The sequence below is a fragment of the Phoenix dactylifera genome, unplaced genomic scaffold (genome assembly GCF_009389715.1).
Source record: "Phoenix dactylifera cultivar Barhee BC4 unplaced genomic scaffold, palm_55x_up_171113_PBpolish2nd_filt_p 000397F, whole genome shotgun sequence".
Lineage (NCBI taxonomy): Eukaryota > Viridiplantae > Streptophyta > Magnoliopsida > Arecales > Arecaceae > Phoenix > Phoenix dactylifera.
This window is the reverse complement of record NW_024067841.1, coordinates 18,665-38,972: the sequence shown is the minus strand read 5'-3', so window position 1 is coordinate 38,972 and position 20,308 is coordinate 18,665. Positions and strand designations below refer to the sequence as shown.

Here is a 20,308-nt window from a genome sequence, read left to right as displayed (position 1 = left end):
TATAAATAATCGGTAACAATTTTAAGACTTCAATGGTGTTAGATTGAATAAAACATAAATAAGAATAATTCATGAAAAAAAATATGAATGGGTACAGAAGAAGTCAAAATAATAATCACAAATTGATTAGTGTTGGGAGAAAAACCCCAAGTCATACCGCCACGGAGGCGCTCGGCCAAAGGGCGCCGACCAGAAAGGCGCTCGGCCAAAGGGCGCCGGCCGGAAAGGCGCTCGACCGAAGAGTGCCGACCAGCAGGGTGCTCGGCTAGAGAGCACCGACCAGAGAGAGTGCCAAGAAGAGGCGCCCAACCAAAATGACCAAGTAGGGATGCTCGGCTAGAAAGAGTCGACCAGAGGACGCCGACCAGAGAAAGCGCTCGCCTAAAAAGCGCCGACCAGGAAACCAACCAAAGAGCGCGAAGACGCTCGCCCAAAGGGCGCCGAGCAGAAGTACTAGAAGCAACCCCGCCACAGGGCGCCCCATTGGGCGACCAGCTTGGCTCGGCACCCCCGCCGAGCCGATGCCTTAACCAAATGTTCAACCTGCCGCTATCTCCAAGCCATCAAGGCATAAGATCTCCGCAGGTATTCGGCACGACCTGTCATTAATGCACGAGACCCCCCAAGTCTCTGATGCACTCAGTCATTTAATGAACACGGCTCAAGACGATCTCCGGATCACTGAACCATCAAAGCGTATGGCTCTCCCTGACCGCCGGTTCATTCGGTAATAAATGCACTTACCATCCACGGACCCCAGGCCCACCACGGCCGGCGGTTCAACCACTCCAACAGGTCCGATCGACCGTGACAACTCCCTGGTTCCGGTCTGATTCGGTCCCATTCTCCACTACGCCATTAATGGGCCAAATCGTGCCCAATTATGACGAAAAGGGACAAATTCCCCTGCCACCTCCCAGGTAATGTAATCCCCTTCTATAAAAGGGAACCTGGGAGAAGGGAAGGGAGGAGACCCCAGGAGAACCCTCCTAGACCGGGAGGAGAGAACACAGCACAGACACAATTGAGGAAACTGATCCTCCTCATCTTGTCCAAATATTTCCTCTGTCTTCTCCACACACTCTCTTCCCTGCTCTCTCCACATACTTGCCCCCTCTGACTTAAGCATCGGAGGGCCGGCGCCGGGGAGCCCGGCCACCGGTTTTTCTTGCAGGACTCGCACCCTCCAGGAAGACGCCATCAGCCGGCGCACCGCCGACCACCGTCCCTGCGGCGGAGCCCCTCCTCCCCGGACGGGACAGGACGCCTTCTTCACCGCTCACCCCACTCTCCACAGCCTCCAGGAGGACGCGGCCAGCCGGCGCACCGCCGACCACCGTCTCTGCGGCGGAGCCCCTCCTTCCCCGGCTTCGCGGCGGCCCCCGGGTCCAATTTCCAGCAACAGTTGGCGCTAGAGGAAGGGCCCGAGTTCGCTGCCATGAAGCTAAGAAGCAAAGGGGCTTCCAACGCCTCTCGACGTCAACGTTCGGAACTCACCACCTCCGGCCGAGTCAGCGCCTCAAGTTCGACCGGAGCAGTTTGATGCCCTGGCGCAGCAAGTGCAGGCGTTGGCTACTGCTGTCCAAAGCTTGCAACCCAGGGGCATCCCAACGGCACCGCCTCCTCGGGCTCCAGTCCAACCGGAGCCTCCTACAAGCGGACTTCCCCTTCGAGGTCAGGACTCTCAAGTCCAGGCCTCCCTCTGGAGAGAGCACCCAGCCAGAGGCCACAGAGGCTGGCCACAGCCTTCAGAAGCTGAGTGGGTTCCAGGGCAACCTGCGCTCGAACGAACCGCTGCAGCGATCCTCCAGAATGATGAACTCGACAAGGAGGTCGAGAAGCATGGAACGCCAAATCCAGGCACTCCACGGAGGAAGTCAGGACATAACGGCGACTTCGAGTTCAATACGAAGTCGCCCTTCTCCCAGGAGATTGAAGATGAACCGGTCCCGCTACCGGTTCAAGATGCCCCAGGTGGAGCCTTACAACGGCAAGGCTGATCCCCTGGACCACCTGGGAAAGCTACCGGGTCCTGATGGCCCTGCAAGGAGCCTCGGAGGCCATGATGTGGCAAGGCCTTTCCGGCGACACTCCGAGGACCGGCCCGGCTTTGGTTCACCGGGCTGAAGTCGAGTACTGTCTTCCTCTTTTGAGCAGGCTCGGCAGACAGTTTGCTTGGCAATTTCGCCGCCAGCCAGCCCCAGCGGCGGACATCCGACTCCCTCCTAGACATCAAGCAAAAGGAGGGAGAATCCTTCAAGGAGTATTTGGACCGGTTTACCGCCGCAACATGGGAGGTCCGGGAGCTTGACCAGTCCATCGCCATGTCTAGCACTAAAGACTGGAGCCCGGTCTTATAGATTCCTCTTCTCGATCGAGAAGAATTTCCCTGCGGACCTCACTGGATGTTCGCCCGGGCGCGGAAGTACGCCAAGGCGGAAGAAGCCGTGGCAGCTAGGCGGGGCGGAACCGAGCAGAATCCCAAGAAGAGACGCCGCGAGGAGCGCGGCCAGCCCAGAAGCCCGTCTTCACGACGGGCTAGGAATCCACCCCGCCCGAAGAGTCCACCCCGGTTGAGGGACCGCCACAGCAGAGGTCACCACTCCGTCCGAGGTTCCCACTGCAGGCCCGTGCACCCGAAGGGAGGTATGAAAGATATACTCCCCTCAACGCTCCTCGGGCTGAAATCCTCATGGAGATTGAGAGTCGGGATCGCATCCGGCTCCCACCTCCGAAGCCAGACACCAGAATCCGGCGTGATCCCCGGAAGTATTGCCGCTTCCACCGGGATCACGGCCATGATACCGAGGAGTGTTACCAGCTCCGAAATGAGATCGAAGCACTCATCCGCCGAGGGGTGCTCGATCGGTTTGTGCAAGGCCGGCGTGAAGGGAAGAAGCCAGCCGAAAAGAGCAGCACAGTCTGAAGGTTCGAATGCCAACAGGCCCCATCGCCGGCGTCATCAACACTATCCGAGGCGGGGCCTCGGCTGGAGAAGCTCCGGAGGAAGAAACCTCCTCAAAGCGCCTGCGCGCCTCTGAAGCCATCTCCTTTTCAGATGGATGACCTAAAGGGAGTCGAAACTCCCCATGATGATGCCGTGGTCATCTCCATGATCATAAATAGATTTGATGTAAAACGCATCTTGGTCGATAATGGAAGCTCGGCGAATGTTTGTACATTGGTGCATATTGTAAAATGGGGATGATAAAAGAACAGCTACGGAGGATGAATGCTCCGTTAGTTGGATTTACTGGAGATTCAGTCCCAGTAGAGGGCGAGATCGACCTTCTGGTCACAGCCGGGCTGCGCCCCTCGTGAAAGTACCGTGGGTATGAGCTTCCTTTGTAATACGCCTGCCCTCGGTTTACAATGCCATCCTTGGAAGGCCAGGCCTCAACGCCCTCCGAGCAGTGGTCTCAACTCACCACTTGCTCATGAGATTCCCCACCAGCCAGGGAGTCGGCGAAGTTCGAGGAGACCAAACGTTGGCAAGGCGATGCCTACCCTGGCAACCCACGAGGCAAAGCGACCAGCTGAGGTGCTTGCCCCAGCAACTGACCAGCCCTCAACCGAGGTTATGGAGGCACGGGTCAACCCTCAGAAAGAGCGGGTAGAGCCTGGTGAGTTACTGATCCAAGTTCCCTTACGAGAGAACTTTCCCGAGATAACCGTGCCAGGTCGGCTCCGGCCTCGACGAGCACGAGAGGGGTCACCTCGTCAACTTTCTGCTGGACAACATGGATGTTTTCGCATGGTCGCCTGCAGACATGCCGGGGATAGATCCCGAGATCATGGTCCACCGGCTCCAAGTAAAGCCAACCAGCAAGCCCGTGCGGCAGAGAAGCGAGGCGCTGCCCTGAACGACAGCAAGCAGCAGCCGAGGAGGTCAGCAAACTCCTTGAGGCCGGCTTCATCCGGGAGATAGCCCTACCCGGAGTGGCTCGCCAATGTGGTCCTCGTCAAGAAAGCCAGCGGGAAGTGGGCGTATGTGCGTGGACTACACTGACCTGAATAAAGCCCGCCCGAAGGGCGATGTAAAGCCACTCCCCGTCTCCCGGATTCGACTTAAAGATAAAAAGTCGCGGGAAAACGTTTACAGAGGCCGGAATCCCCTGCAGTAAACCACAGTGACAGGAAGCCCGTCACTGTCCTCCAGGCATTCGGAGTAAGTTGCGCCGGAACCAACTGGCATACCGTCAGCAACTCATTCACGAAGCCGTGAAGAGGAAATCGAGGCCGGCCCCAGAGTGATTCCAGGTGCACTCCGATCCGGCCTACCGGAGGATCGGTTATCCGATCCCTTCGCCTGGCGGGGCTCGAAACGGAACCCGTGAAGAGGGAAGAACCACTATTCGGTCATTTCGACCTCCAGGATGCTCATGGTGGAGACTCGACTTCGCTAGGGAGAGAACCCATTGCGAGAAAAAGAAATCAAAAAGAAGAGGGACCTGAGGGAAATGCCGGAGAAAAGGAATTTCGGTCTGAGGAAGACGAAGGAAAGCTGGAAGCAGAAGGCAATAGAAAGAGGACAAGGGGCCAGGGAGAGTTTAAATAGACCTCCCCAACGGCCCAGATCAGCGAGAAAAATGCTGTATCCTGTTTGAGATGGCGACGCGTGTCGGTCCAAAAGACAGAACGACGCATTTAATTAGGGCTAGCGCTTCGGACACCGAAGCGCCTCATTGGATCGTGCGGCCCCCATCATGAGCCCACGACGTGAGGACGCCTCGCAAAAAGTATCCCAATAATGAGACTTTTCGGGAAAGGAGAGACGCCGCCTATTAAAGGCACTTCAAAGCGCTCGATAATTCAAAATGCGCAATAAATTAGGATTTTCGGAATCCATAATGACCCAACTGAAGCTACTTCCTACGCTCCAGCTGGTAGCCCAACTGGAACTCGGAAGTCGGGGGGTAAGTGTTGGGGGAAAAACCCCAAGTCATACCGCCACGGAGGCGCTCGGCCAAAGGGCGCCGACCAGAAAGGCGCTCGGCCAAAGGGCGCCGGCCGGAAAGGCGCTCGACCGAAGAGTGCCGACCAGCAGGGTGCTCGGCTAGAGAGCACCGACCAGAGAGAGCGCCAAGAAGAGGCGCCCAACCAAAATGACCAAGTAGGGATGCTCGGCTAGAAAGAGTCGACCAGAGGACGCCGACCAGAGAAAGCGCTCGCCTAAAAAGCGCCGACCAGGAAACCAACCAAAGAGCGCTAAGACGCTCGCCCAAAGGGCGCCGAGCAGAAGTACTAGAAGCAACCCCGCCACAGGGCGCCCCATTGGGCGACCAGCTTGGCTCGGCACCCCCGCCGAGCCGATGCCTTAACCAAATGTTCAACCTGCCGCTATCTCCAAGCCATCAAGGCATAAGATCTCCGCAGGTATTCGGCACGACCTGTCATTAATGCACGAGACCCCCCCAAGTCTCTGATGCACTCAGTCATTTAATGAACACGGCTCAAGACGATCTCCGGATCACTGAACCATCAAAGCGTATGGCTCTCCCTGACCGCCGGTTCATTCGGTAATAAATGCACTTACCATCCACGGACCCCAGGCCCACCACGGCCGGCGGTTCAACCACTCCAACAGGTCCGATCGACCGTGACAACTCCCTGGTTCCGGTCTGATTCGGTCCCGTTCTCCACTACGCCATTAATGGGCCAAATCGTGCCCAATTATGACGAAAAGGGACAAATTCTCCTGCCACCTCCCAGGTAACGTAATCCCCTTCTATAAAAGGGAACCTGGGAGAAGGGAAGGGGGGAGACCCCAGGAGAACCCTCCTAGACCGGGAGGAGAGAACACAGCACAGACACAATTGAGGAAACTGATCCTCCTCATCTTGTCCAAATATTTCCTCTGTCTTCTCCACACACTCTCTTCCCTGCTCTCTCCACATACTTGCCCCCTCTGACTTAAGCATCGGAGGGCCGGCGCCGGGGAGCCCGGCCACCGGTTTTTCTTGCAGGACTCGCACCATCCAGGAGGACGCCACCAGCCGGCGCACCGCCGACCACCGTCCCTGCGGCGGAGCCCCTCCTCCCCGGACGGGACAGGACGCCTTCTTCACCGCTCACCCCACTCTCCACAGCCTCCAGGAGGACGCGGCCAGCCGGCGCACCGCCGACCACCATCCTGCGGCGGAGCCCCTCCTTCCCCGGCTTCGCGGCGGCCCCCGGGTCCAATTTCCAGCAACAATTAGCAATCATGCGATGAACTAGAAAAAATTAGACTCAAGTTGTTGAGGTATGTGGTATGTATGTGAAAGTAAAAGCATATACCATCTGCATTGAGGGAAGAATTTCTTGATGTTTAGTATGCATAATATAGCTTACACCTGTCTAATGCCAAGAAAGCAGCATACATGTACGAACGCAGGCAGGCTGCAAGGTCAAAGGTGGACATCTGTCAGAATTTTTTTGTCCTTTATTTAGAAAAACATTGGAAAAAGCCCAATCCGATTCGTCTTATCACACTGGCTGGCTAGCAGCCTTATCATGGGTAATGTTAGTGATGTTGTCCGCTCGTTATAAGCCTACCGTTTTTGTATAGAATAGAAAAAATTCCATTAGAGAAACGGAGATCTCCTCATTCCCCCTCCCGTCTTATTCCAGTTCCTCCTTATCATCTCCTCAAATTGTCTCACTTTCCTCTTGATCCTGATGCAGGGGCCATGATGGGCCCAAGTACACTGGTGAAGCAGATATTGTTCTACATTGCTGCGATCAATCAGAGGTTTGAGGTATGATGACACATGATTAGATCTAGATCAATCAGAATTATCTCTATACTTGCAGATATTCCTCTGTTAGTTATCTCTTCTCTGGGATATTTAGCGTTTCAGCTGAAAGTTTTGTGGTTGTTTAATGTCGATTGCTAGATGATTTTAAGATGTTAGTCTTAGCTTTTATTCATTCTTTTTTCTTTGTTTTCTTTCTGCTTTCCCATCTCTACAACTGTCAATGCTCAGCTCACTTCGATCCGTTTTGGGTGAAAGAGCTAGGTTAGTTTCAACCAAAGGTTCATTAACTGATATAGATACTGTATGGAACTATTACTATGTTGTGGTAATATTACCCTCTTCTGGCAATCAAGAAACTCATCAAAAATGCCAAATTGCTTGTAATAATAATACAAGTCGCCGAATTGCTAACTTTAAAGAATGTGATCGGAAAATGGACTCTGCCAATAGAGCGATTGAGTGAAAAAAATTAAAAATATGTAGCTTATTGATCATAAATCGGTTATTTTTGCCTCGCCCAAGTTGGGTCTCACTTGGGTCGTGCGTAGGCGAGCCCAATCCTTTCTTCCAACACTATATCTACATGCTACTACTCAGTCCAAATAGAATAGAACTATTATTAGTTTAGAGTGATTTTATATGAATGAATGGCATTATTTGAGGACATAACGCATCTATAAAATCATATCTTTAATATACATAATTTGGAGCTATATATGTCGCACCACAATCTTCCACATTATATGACAATTGACAACTATGCATTTACGATGTAAAAGGTAGGCAGCAATGTACAAATTGCAAAAGAAACACTCAACTTGAAATGTCCTGTGCTATTAAATGGAGCACATTGAATGATCATAGGCGAGAATGAATCTATATATCAATACATGGAGAAAATATATCATATTTGCATCAGCATTATAGCATAAATAGGTTTTCCAAAAAACACACTTAAAAATATATTAAATGAAAATAAATGATCAAATAGCTTACACTTTACGAAGACAAGAAAATCGCAAATCTGAAGTAACTATCATTTAACATATCATGAATCCATTTCCTAGAATGTTAATCGATCCAGTTCCTTTTGTTTCATGTGTTCTTGCTTTATATATATATGAACTGTACGAAAAAAAATTCAATGCATGAGGCATTCTAGCATTCATTCAACAGCATCCTCACCTTACAATGTCAGTTAAATCTCTATCCAGCTAGATATAACATTCGGACATGCATTTCTAGTAAAGTCACCAACTTTTAATTTCGGCTTCGTTCTTCTCAACCGATGAGAAAATGGCACAGTTCAGATAAGAAAATATCATATCACTATTAACTCTTAGGTTAGCATGGGAAAATGGAAGAGGATTGCAAAAATTGTTGCAACCATACTTTAGAGAATAAAACATTCAGATAAGAAAATATCATATTGCCATGCAACCAGCGCCGGCTCGAGCCCTAGGCGATCGAGGGGGTCGTCTAAGGCCCCAGGCCAATGGAAGGCCCTCGGGAAGCTGACCAAAAGGAAGCAAAAGCCCATATAAAATGGGATCTGGAGCTGGCTACGAGTCTTCCCCCTTGATGGAAGGGAGGTGGAGAGTTTCCTGGCCTGCAGAGGGGCAATTTGGGAAGTTGGGGACAATAGTTTTGTTTTGGGTGGGGAGAGAGAGAGAGAGAGGAGGGATTTGGTTGGCTTGATAGACGCCTGAAGCACTCTTATCTTTCATCCCTTCTCTTTTTTGGTTTTGGTCTTGGTTTTCCTTCCCTCACATTACTCCTGATCCAGCTGGGCCATCCGGAAGAAAGATAGGGGGATTGGAGATGGACTTCTTGGAGGGTGGAGATTCTTTAGTTTTCTCCTCTCGGTTTCTTCTCCCCTCTTGGGTGGTAGAGAGAGAAAAGGAGGGAGGGGGTTGAATGGCTGCTGTGCTGTGATGTTGCAGTTGCCGCTTGGGTACTCACTTGAAGGGGAGATGGTGGGATGGGGTGAATTTCCATAATGACCCCTACTTTCTCTTTGTAGAGAGGTTCCTTTGGACAAATTCTTTTCTTTACTTTGACCATGAAGTGCCATGGGATGACCTTTTCATGGTAAATAGTATTGCCAAGCATTATCTCAGTATTTAATTAGTTTCATGGCCCTTCATTTAAAGTAATTACTTTTATGTGTTTCCATTCAAGAATTATATTAAATTGAAAAGGCTTCTTGTCTATATTTATTAGATTCATGTATCTTTGTTGAAATAATGTACTTGATAGCTATCTATTTTTATATAATTTTTTTAAGTATTTTATATTTATTAAAAAATTATTATTAAAAAAGAGGTCTCGTTCATTGGATTCGCCTTAGGCCCCAGAATGTATTGAGCCGCCCCTGCATGCAACAATAACATCACAAAAGGTGATGGAATTTAATCAAGCGGTTCCTTTGCTGGCCGCTCATTGACGAAGGTGAGACCGAGGCCCGATCGACTTCACGGTTTGTTAGGGAAAGGTAAGAGAGGAGATAAAAGGCTAAGAGGGAAAGGTGGTGGTTCCCTGCTGCCTTCTAGAGGCCAAGTGCAGTCGATCAATTTCACGATTGGGACAACTGCAGGGTTGGTGAAGTCATTCGGAGTTAGGTTCCAGAGGTCTCGGTTCAAGTCCCATTCCCGCAGAAGCAATAAAAGTAGGTGGAATTTTGATTCCATATCTTCTCTGTGATGGTTTAAACATCCCAATAGCTCATTCATGTCAAATTTTGATGAATGGATGTTTAATATAAGGTGGTGTGATGGTGCCGTGATGGCTCCATGGGGTGGTGATTAACTTTGCCGTACGTAAATCTTGAGATCTACCATACATGACATGTTATTTCACACTTGCAACATACCTAAAATTGCTCCTTTCCATCGCTCTGCAGTTTAAGAATATGTGGGACCTACAAGAAAAAAAAAGAAGCTATCCATTGATTCCATGTTGAACATCTAGCCGCCAAAGATCTTCCATATGTTGGTGCCTATTAGAATTCATTTGGTTCGCAAAAAGAATTTTTCTTTGTTCGGAGTTAGGTTTCCGAAGGTCTCTGATGAAGTCCCATTACCGCAGAAGCAATAAAAGTAGGTGGATTTTGATTCCATATCTTCTCTGTGATGGTTTAAACATCATAATAGCTCATTCATGTCCAATGTCGATGTATGGATGTTTAATGTAAGGTGGTGTGATGGTGTCATGATGGCTCCATGGGGTGGTGATTAACTTTGTCGTACACTCGTACATAAATCTTGAGACCTACCATACATGACATGTTGCCTCACACTTACAACATACCTAAAATTGCACCTTTCCATGGCTCCACAGTTTAAGAAAATGTATGACCTACAAGAAAAAGCTATCCATGATTCCATGCAGAACATCTGGCCGCCAAGGACCTTCTAGGTTGGGTGACTATGGCTGTCCAAACTTCCCATCCTCAAAGGTTTGGTGCTGGAGCGATTGGCAGCATCCTTATGCTTGCGTTCTCTGTGGTAACTTTGATGAAATCGCCGGCGACCTGTCCTGAACAAACAAAGTTCAAGGAATATAAAAGCGTTGGTTTGCAATGCACAGAAAGGCAAAATAATTAGCGTGGGCTTGTGAAGGTGCCATGGAAGCAAATGTAGACAGCCCTTCGCATCTATGGAGATGCTCTAAATGTTGTTACATACAAAAGTGGGAGTGACCGGAGAACAAACATTTCCAAGTCCCTCGTGTCTAGTATCTTCAAAAAGCTACAGCAATGAATGATGGAAGAAAACTTGAATTAAGTGGTGATGTTGGATAATAAACCAAATTATTTTTTTAACTCAGTTGAGTCAACATACATGTCATCCTACAAGGCATCCTATGCAGCATGGTCAAAGAGTCAATAGTCAATAATTCTAGTCAAGTATCATGGCAGGTAGGAGTCATATGAGTTGAGCCATTTAATAAAGTGAATAATATTATTGGGTACCTTTGAAGTTGCCAAGTAGACATATCTTTTAGAGTTTCTACAAGTGTCTCCTAGAGTCTATGAATAATTTAATGCTAGTACTCATGATGTATCTTTAGTGTTTCTAAGAAGTGTCTCACAGGGTTTAATGTAAGTTCTAATTATTATCTTTTTGGAGTACTAATTATGGATAATATGACAATTTGTAGGATTTTTTTATTTGAAAAAATGATTGCAGGGAAAAAAAATTATATTTGGTTGGTGAAAAAACTATGCTGAAAAATGACACGAGAAAAAGATTACATTGTTGCTGAAAAATGACCCTACCTAGGCGTGCCTATTACTGGGCCGGAGGCTACGGGTGGCAGAGTGCTCCGGTTTGGTGCAGCGAGTCCAGAGCAGGCTGGAGGGATGGAGGGCGTTCTTATTATCCATGATGGGGAGAGTGGACACTGGTCAGGGCAGTGCTGGGATCTCTACTGGTGTATCTCATGGCCAACACAGTGGTTCCCAAGACGATCCTGTTAAGGATCGAGCGCCTTCTTCGGAATTTCCTGTGGGGGTCATACGGTGGAGGTCACGGAGTGCACCTGGTCGCTTGGGAGCAGGTTTGCCGGCCCACCAGTGAGGGTGGTCTGGGAGTGCAGTCCCTTATTGAGTGGCGCGAGATATTCATTGCTCGGCATGCAGCTCGGTTCATATTAGAGCCACACGGCCTCTGGAGTCAGGTGATGACAGCCAGATATGGCCGAGGGGCTTCAGGGGTGGCACAGCGGGGTCGCCGAGTCTCCTTCATGTGGTGTGAGATCGAGAGATACCTGCCGTCAGTATCGGCACACATCAGGGTTCTGATTGGCGACGGCCGGAGTATTGATGTGACTAGCGACTTATGGTGGACTCCTAGCTTGGCCTTGAGCTGTTGGCCAACTATGTTTGACACAGAGGCAGTTGAGGGGTTACGGGTGTGCGACCTCCTTGCACCAGGAGGGGCAGTATGGGATGAGGCCAGACTCAGGCTATTGTTCGGGGTACACCTAGCTGCGAGGATCCGATCCCTCCCGTTACCAGGATGCGGGGGGCCAGATGTCAGGGTGTGGGGCACCTCGAGCCAGGCCAGTGTCAGGTAGGGAGACCTCATGCACGCCATTCAGCCAGGGCACGAGCCGGGGCCGGACTGCACTTGGATTTGGAGGTCCGGACTTCACCCGAGGGTCGCTCTCTTTCTATGGAAGGTGTTCTGGAACCGACTTCCTATGAGAGTAGAGCTGAGCAGGCGAGGTTTGGGGGGTCCCAGCTGAGTGCGGGACGTGTGGAGCTGAGGAGTCAGCGGACCACGTGCTCTTCCAGTGTACATGGGCGAGGTCGACATGGCAGTGGGCTGGGATCCCGCGGGGGGCCCGGAGTGAGCGGCTACAGTTTCTCAGGGTGATACGGCAGTGGTTAGCCAGTTTACGAACCCGCGAGGAGGGCATTAGAGCTACTTGCACAGCACTTCAGATCTAGCTGGCAAGGAATGCCCGCACCCTTGGTGAGCGCAGGGTGTCACGAGGTTTGTGGCAGAGCTCGCTCGAGCACAGGCCTCGGAGTTCAGACCCGTCCCTCATACAGATAGACCTTTAACAGCTCGGGACACTGGGGTTCCCCCCTGCTTCGGCAGCCTCTCAGTTGGTGTTTTTCACCTGGGAGCCCCCACCCCTGAGCTTCCTCAAGGTCAACTTCGATGGGTCGGTTCTGGATGGCGGCACGCGAGGCGGTGCGGGCTTTGTCTTACGAGGCCCGCATTCCAGGGTAGTGGCCGCAGGTGGCTGTCAATTGTTTGATACATCGGTGCCGGGAGCAGAGCTGCATGCAGCCTGGGCAGGCCTTCGACATGCGCGGATAGTACTACGGGCCAGCTCGATTATTTTGGAGGGTGACTCGGCCACTGTTGTCCGATGGATTCAGAGGGGATTGGGGGGTGAGAGCACAGACCATCCTTGATTCGCGATATTGTGATGATGAGTGAGGAGGGGCCATTTTGGCCAAACATGTATTTAGGGAGGCCAATGGGGGCAGCCGATTGGGTGGCTGGCCATGTGGCCCACCACTCGGGGTATGCCCTCTGGTTCGGGGGGAGACGGAGCTGCCATTGGCACTCCGTGAGGTATTGTATTTTGACTTTATTGGGTGTATTCGTACCCATTCTGTATGAAGTACCCGTTTTCAGCAAAAAAAAAAAAAGATTACATTGTTTGGTTATATATAATCTTGTATAGAATACTGCCAAATTTTCAACAATACTCTTGAATAAACAATTCAAATAATAATATTTTTTCTTAGTTCATTTGTTGGCCATTCTTGGCATGCTTACATAAATGCTATCAATATTGGTTATTTTGAATATTGATAAATATTTTTAAATTAACTATGCATATATTAGAAAATATATTTATTATTTAAATAAGTTTTACCATGTTTTGGTATATAAATAAATATAATACTTATCAATAAATCCTACGTTAGATTTATTGATAACTCATATTTTTTAATCATTTATTCATAGTTAATATTTATAAATAAATATATTAATATATTAAATATATTATTATTTGTAAATATTATAATAGACATATATAATATTAATATAACATTGATACAATTAATATTAATTGTGTAATATAATTAATGTAGCATGATTATAATATATGTGATGGTATTTCCATCAAGAAAAGATATTTTCAAAATTACTTTCACTCAGTAATCCAATATAGAAAAATAAATTCCACCCCTTAGTAGTATTTGTTTTATCTTGTCTCTTAAGAAAATAAGCATAGGACCTACTATTTATTCTACCATCTCTCTCATCCATTTTTTGTACCAAATATAGTAATATGATATGGAATTTATTTTTTCATGCTAGATTATTTCTAATCTAATGGGCCCTTAGATATAAGTACATTATGTAAGAGGTATATTGAGACTCACTGTGTAACCATATAAAGCCATGTAATGGCTCATCTTGTAAGTAAGAAGAACTGATCGAATAAAACAATATTATGATGTTATACTGCATCTACCATAGTACCACTCTTTTCCACCATGTCAATTATAGAAATATTAGATGCTTTCCACTGCTCCAAACGTGGTATCATCAGAGCTCAAATGTGTGAGCCTGCCATACATCTAGAGGTAACACAAGGCATAAGTCTTCTAATTTTATTACTTTTACTGTCATTATTATTATAATGGTTGTTGTTGTTGTTGTTGTTATATCGTAATCAGCATTATCATCATCATTAGTCTGAAGAACCAGCCAAAAGTTGGCAAATACTTTGGCAAAGTCCGCAACAGTTGAAAATCCTATAGATAGCCACCTCACAGCGCCACACCCTTCCCGCAGTAATGCCTTTTCTTTTTGAAGGAGCAAGGTTATGTCTTTTCATAACAAAAGTTGGACCACGAAACCCACCTTATTCAGACGGAACGGGGCGCCCTACCCAATCCACCATTCTCCAGCTGCAGCCATTTTCAGCTTCGCCTAAATTCTATGGCCAAGAGGGGGCCGAGCTGTTACTTTAGGTCAGTCATGTCCAAAGAACCCTATGTGGTGAGGGCCCGTTATGGTCCTTAAGATGCCTTTCTTGTTTCTTAAAGCTCCTCCGATGATCATGAATATTTTATTTGATGTAATACTCTGAAAAAAATTTAGTTGGGTGGTTACTTAGCCTAAAGTATACATAGGAAGTTCCAAATTCAAAGATTAAATAGCATAAATAGTTATCAATTGGGTGTGCAAGAAAAGCTGTCATTGGAGTTGAGCTCCATCAAGAGCACAGTGGATGTCTTCTCCTAGAGGCCCAGCGATCCCATCAGACACTGACATCTAACCAAAATGTTTCCCTTGGCAAGCTGAAGAATCAAGATAAGCATAACATGTATGTGGACTCTAGGCATGAGGTTTGTGCAAGCATGCATTGAATGGAGTCTTTTCTCTCTTTTCTTTTATTAGAATAAAATTGGTGCTCATAATTAAGATGTAAGTTCGCGTAGAAGGTGTTCAAATTCGACCAAGGTAGCGAAACGAATCCTGTTTAACACATTCAATATGCATGACTTGCACGTACATGTTTAGGCTTCATGCATCATGTTTAGGCTTTCACAAGAAAATTTGAGAGTGGGAGCAGTATAACGCATTAGTATGAATTGGGATGCAGAAGTCGCGTATTCTATGGGTGTAGTATAACTAATATTCAACTTGCAACAAAATTGTTTATGGGTTGACAAATATATATGCACAACCACACGTGCAAATCATATAAATGAGAGCACATTTAACAATTCTCATACACTAAGAATTTGAGTGCAAAAATTCTAATTGCAAACATCTCACCAGTCCATGGACTCGCAACCATTGAACATATATACTCTTTGCTTAATTCAGTCAAAGTGCATTTCAAATTTGATCTTGTATACTTGCTAATAGGCTTTGTCTATTGATGCATGGCTTACTAATGCAGCTCGAATGAATCATTAGTTCTGCATATAATGTATCGTGAGCAACTGAGCATAGCTTCCATTTGATCCCAAGTCCCTTAACACCAGAAGTTTTAACTCAGAAGGTTTAGGATACGAGATGTACTGCAGTGGAGAAAGTAACAATGAGGAATAAAAAATGGATATTTTGCATGTCATGATCCGCATGCATTCTAGCATGAGGTATCTCTCTCTCTCTCTCTCTCTTTCCTTCCCATCCCTCCGGTCTTCTATAAATACCGTGAATCTATGCCACCTTCTCAGCAGCGCCGGGAAGACCCAGAATAAATAGACTCATCCATCTCACAGAGTGCTACAAGATGAGTAGAGGTGGGAGCTTCGGGGGTGGAAAGAGCTCTCTGGGTTACCTCTTTGAATCGGATGAGCCGGCAATCTCGCCCCCTGGATCTACCAAGGCTACCGAGCCTCCATCTGATGAAGGTAGCAAGAGCAAAGCAGCAACCCAAGAGACTCAACCAGAAAAACCTGTCTCCAACAACTACCACAGAGCGCAAGGCCAGAACTCAGGGAACTTCATCACTGTGAGTAGTATTACATCCCTTATGCTTCTCTATTTCCGTAGTTCCTTAATATGTGATAGCACAAAGTTCTCATATTCTTTTCCAGGGTCGGCCCTCCACCAAGGTCCTCTCAGCTCCTGGTGGAAGCTCGTCTCTTGGCTACCTGTTTGGGGATAAATGACCTGTGGTTTGGAGTGGCTTCATTAGTGGTCTGAAATAAGGGCATCGTGAGCCCGGCTGTGAGTGGATTTTATGAAGGTTATGATGTCAAGACTATAATAGCTAGGTGACAGGTTCTCTCTTTCAAGGAGGATTACATGGTTGTGAGTCTCCTTACGCTGCTGCAGATGGTGAGAACTAGGAGATGTTTATAGCTTTTATTTCTTTTCTGGAGAAATCCATCCATTGCGGATGAGGTTTGGCGGACACCTAGTTGTATACTACTATTACCTGAGTCTAATAGCTGTGTGCTGCTTTGAGTAGTATTTGAAGTTTGGTACTGCTGTTTGTATAGTTTGCTCTACATATTAATTTACTAGATCTCTTAATTTGTGTATATTCTGCTAATTGATCTGAATCTCTAGGGAGCCAAACAAGAGATGTTGGAATACGTAATGGTTTAGTAAATAGAACGATGACTGTAGAAACTTGATGGCGATCTTTGTTCAGATTTCGATTGAGGAAGTATCAGCGATTCAAAAATGACAATTGTTTTGTTTGCAAAACAGATATACAATTGTATACAGACCATAATTAATGCTTCCATAGAGATAATGTGATAATTATGAAGTTTGGAAACTGGACAATTTTTGATTGATCCAGTTAAGCCTCTCTTATCCATGACCTTGACATTATTAAGAAGCTTTAATAACTGAATTATGTTCTTATTTGGGCAAAATCATTGTAAATTAAAACTTGGTATCTCCTTTTGTCTTTTTGCACTCTCTTGATACAAATAGGAATGTTCTGGTCCGATAGGATATAAAAAAGGGTAAGAGATACCGCTCTCAAAAAATGAAGAATAAGGAGGAGGAGAACAGCAAGATCGAAGATGAAGTTGTTGGTAATGTGAAGATTCTCCCCCCCGCATCATCTCTGTACCAACACATGATTTTTAAAATTTATAAAGAACAATATGCTCACCAAAGACTGTGTCAAGAAATATATACCTAAATAATGGATGGAAATAAACACCGATATCCTTTATTGTAGCCAATAAAGATATGCGGTAAGGATCTTTCGGAGAATTTATTCTGGCCAAATTCATGGATAAAATGATAGCATCTGTGGCCAAAAACTCCAAGTGATGGATAATCTGGCTCATAAACAATAAGAAGCTTGAATGGTTATCCATATTTAATATTAGAGAATGCAATTTGTTTATACCATGAATAGCAGTAGTAAAGGAATCCGCTAGTAATCTTTTTATGATACCTTCTTGTTCTGGTGTCTTTGCTAAACTCACATCCACCATTACACTGGAAGATCATGATAAGAACATCAAATTATGTTTAGACCATTTTCTAAAAACATATGAATGCAGGAAATTTACATGTGTTTTGGTGGATATAATAACCACACATAGTAAGTAAAATCGTCAATTAATGCCGCATAATATCTGAATCCTTGAATAGAAGCAACTGGAGTAGTACCATATAGATCACAATTAATTTCATTAGAAGAAGAATCTACTAGTATAGCCAATAAAAGAAAGTTTGTAACTTTTTCCAAGTTCACAACTTTCACAAACAGAACTTTAAGTCCAATTAGAAAGATTCATGCAATTTGATTTATTCAAGAAGGCTATTTGCATATTCAAGCCTTTGGTGCCTGATAAAAAATAGTGCTGCTTTTGGTGCTCCATGAGAGTAGATTCTTCCATCTCTAGTTCCAGAAGCTACCATCTTCCTGGTTATTACCTTTATCTGAGAACTTAAAAACACAAGAATTTTTATATGCAAATTGCCCTATTGATAATAAATTCCTTTTGATTTTAGGAACTAGTTGAATGTTATTAATATGAAAAATTTTCCCTCCACTTGCTATGATGGCATCACCAATATGAGCAATATTCAGATGATTTCCATTCCCAATAATTATTTTTATCTGTTCCAAATTAAGGCCTCTAGGACTAAAATATACCTTGATTAATTGTTATGTGAGAGCTTGCATTTCTATCTGGAAGCCACTCTAGGTCTTGTGTATTTGCAATTGTTATGGCTGCCAGTGTTGATGGATTTCCTTCGGCTTGATAAGCATGATTGAAATGGTTCCAGCAGTTGAGAGTAGTATGGCTACGTTTGGAATAAATCTCACATCCTACTAGTTGGCTTGGATTTGTATTTCTAGGTTTGAAGCCTTGACCGTAACCACATTGATTGCCATGAAGGGAGTTATCATCTTTTATGACATTTTCTCCTTGACAAGCACTTCCAGCCTCCTATCCTTGGGCTGCTTATGTGAATCCACGCCCTTGAGAAGTAAAGGGAAAAAGTATGCATGCTTCCAATTTCTTGTTCCGTTGATCACTAAAGATCATTTACTGATTAATCGGTAAAAATAGTAAGTAGTCATAAAATGTGTTCTTCATAGTTCCCTGCATATATTTTCTTTTTTCCCTTCATTTTTTTATTGCATATCTTGGAAATAAGCAGTGCTTTTCTAGGGCTTGTTTGTAGTCTTAGAAGAGAGGAATGTTATCATGAGTGAGACAGAATGCTTATGGTGCTCAATCCTGGATTATCAATGCGCTGCTTGTCTGATTTAACTGACATCAGTTCGCAGGCAGGTGCCAATGGTAATTATATATCAGTTAGATTTTTTCTAGTCAGTAATGCATCAATTATCAAATGGTGGCATCTACCTAAATTAACCTGTTATGAAGGAAGCGAAGCCTTGTGAATTCCTATTTGGAAAACTATCGTATTATGACTATCTCAAAAAATATCCTTGTTACTTGGACTATCATTATATAAAAAAGCTTATTGTTACCAAGTGTATTTCTCCCACCATGTTATTCCGGAAATTCTCACATAGTAGGAGTATAAACTCAACGAATGATCATGCAGGTGATATTTATCTCACTATCTTGGATAGAGCATTTTATGTATGTTTCCATAGTCTCTAGTCTCTAGTCTCTAGACATATGTAATTGATCAAATGTGATGATCAACCCATGTCCAAGAACTAGAAATAATCATTCTTATACATTCGAGTTTCATTTCTGAAAATGAGTGCAAGGCTTGATCTATGTTGAAGAAAACCTGATAGTGAAAAGAAGAATTTCAAAAATCAGTTATGATGAAATCATTCTGCAACGAATGCAAAATGTGAAGCAAACATCGTCAGAGACTCAGAGAGGTTGCTTGTTCACTGAATGTGAGGTACCTTCGGAGCATAGTTATGCTGCACAACTCCAGAGTGAACTACCTAAATGAAGAGAACTATTTTTTTTGGAAATGATGGTGATGACGGCCCAGAATCTTAGGCTGAAAGTTTGGAACAATTCTCTCAAATGACAAAGACGGAGCTAAATTTTTGTGTGAAATCTCTTTTAAATGTAACTTTGTGCCCTATTTGTAGAATCACAAGCTAAAGATTTGATGGGCATGGAATAATTAATAACACTTACCTCTCTATGTATAATGCAAAGGCAGTGGTGATGATACAAAAAATCTCACATAACGGCATTCTTTTTATAATTGCTCCATCCATTTACTATCTATACGTTTTCCAGGACAAGCTGTCAATTAATGGAGTTATTGACAGGGTTCTCGGGCTTGTAATATTATGAAATGACAAATGAATAGAAGTAATATATAATTTGTGAACTTACGACGGATATGAACGAAGGATCTACCTGTCACGCTCCGAATTCAGTTCATGACACGGCCGTGTTATTACCAAGTTAAGCATATAATAATACGCAGCTACTTTAAAACTTCAAATTGTAAACAACTATATTCATGAAAGTCATTAAATGTTCATGTATTAAAATCCATACAAATCATCTAAAAACAATATCAACATTTAACATTCGTCTTTCCCATAACCCTGGAGCATGTTACGCTCCTTGTTCCTAGCATCTCCTATTCATATGTAAAAACATAAATAAAATGGTGTGAACTATAAAGCCCAGTAAGTAAACAAGCATAATCTTATCGGATCAAGTATAATGTTATGTATGCTAATGCATTTTTTTGAAAAACCAATAGTTGTAATAAGAAAGCATTTTCTATAATCAAACCAGTCATAAAACTATGCATGTCCATTCATGTAACTTCATAAACATGATTATGCATCACAAAACTTTTGCCATTATTCCATGCTTCGAAATCCATACTCTCAGATGATAGTGTAGCTATGGCCGCTCTTATTCCCATGGCAAGGCCTTTACCACTATAGGGTCATCTTCCAGTTACTACCCACTGGCGGGGGTCGGGTCGTACAGCCAAATTATTTTTACCCACTGGCCACTGGCAGGGGTTATACATAGCAATCTGAGAGTTCTTAAAACATATCATGCTTTTCATAAATCTTATTTCATAGAAACATTGGAAAATGGATAATGACATCATCATAAA

General features: G+C 45.2%; 1 protein-coding gene across 1 annotated transcript; it reads left to right on the top strand.

The window, feature by feature from the left end:
* Positions 1 to 15,452: 15,452 nt before the first annotated feature.
* On the top strand, positions 15,453 to 16,281 carry LOC103718482 (protein SPIRAL1-like 5). Its single transcript, XM_008807332.4, has 2 exons — positions 15,453 to 15,746; positions 15,832 to 16,281. The coding sequence occupies exons 1-2, from the start codon at positions 15,525 to 15,527 to the stop codon at positions 15,904 to 15,906; spliced, it is 297 nt and encodes a 98-aa protein (XP_008805554.1). The 5' UTR covers positions 15,453 to 15,524; the 3' UTR covers positions 15,907 to 16,281.
* The last annotated feature ends 4,027 nt before the right edge of the window (positions 16,282 to 20,308 follow it).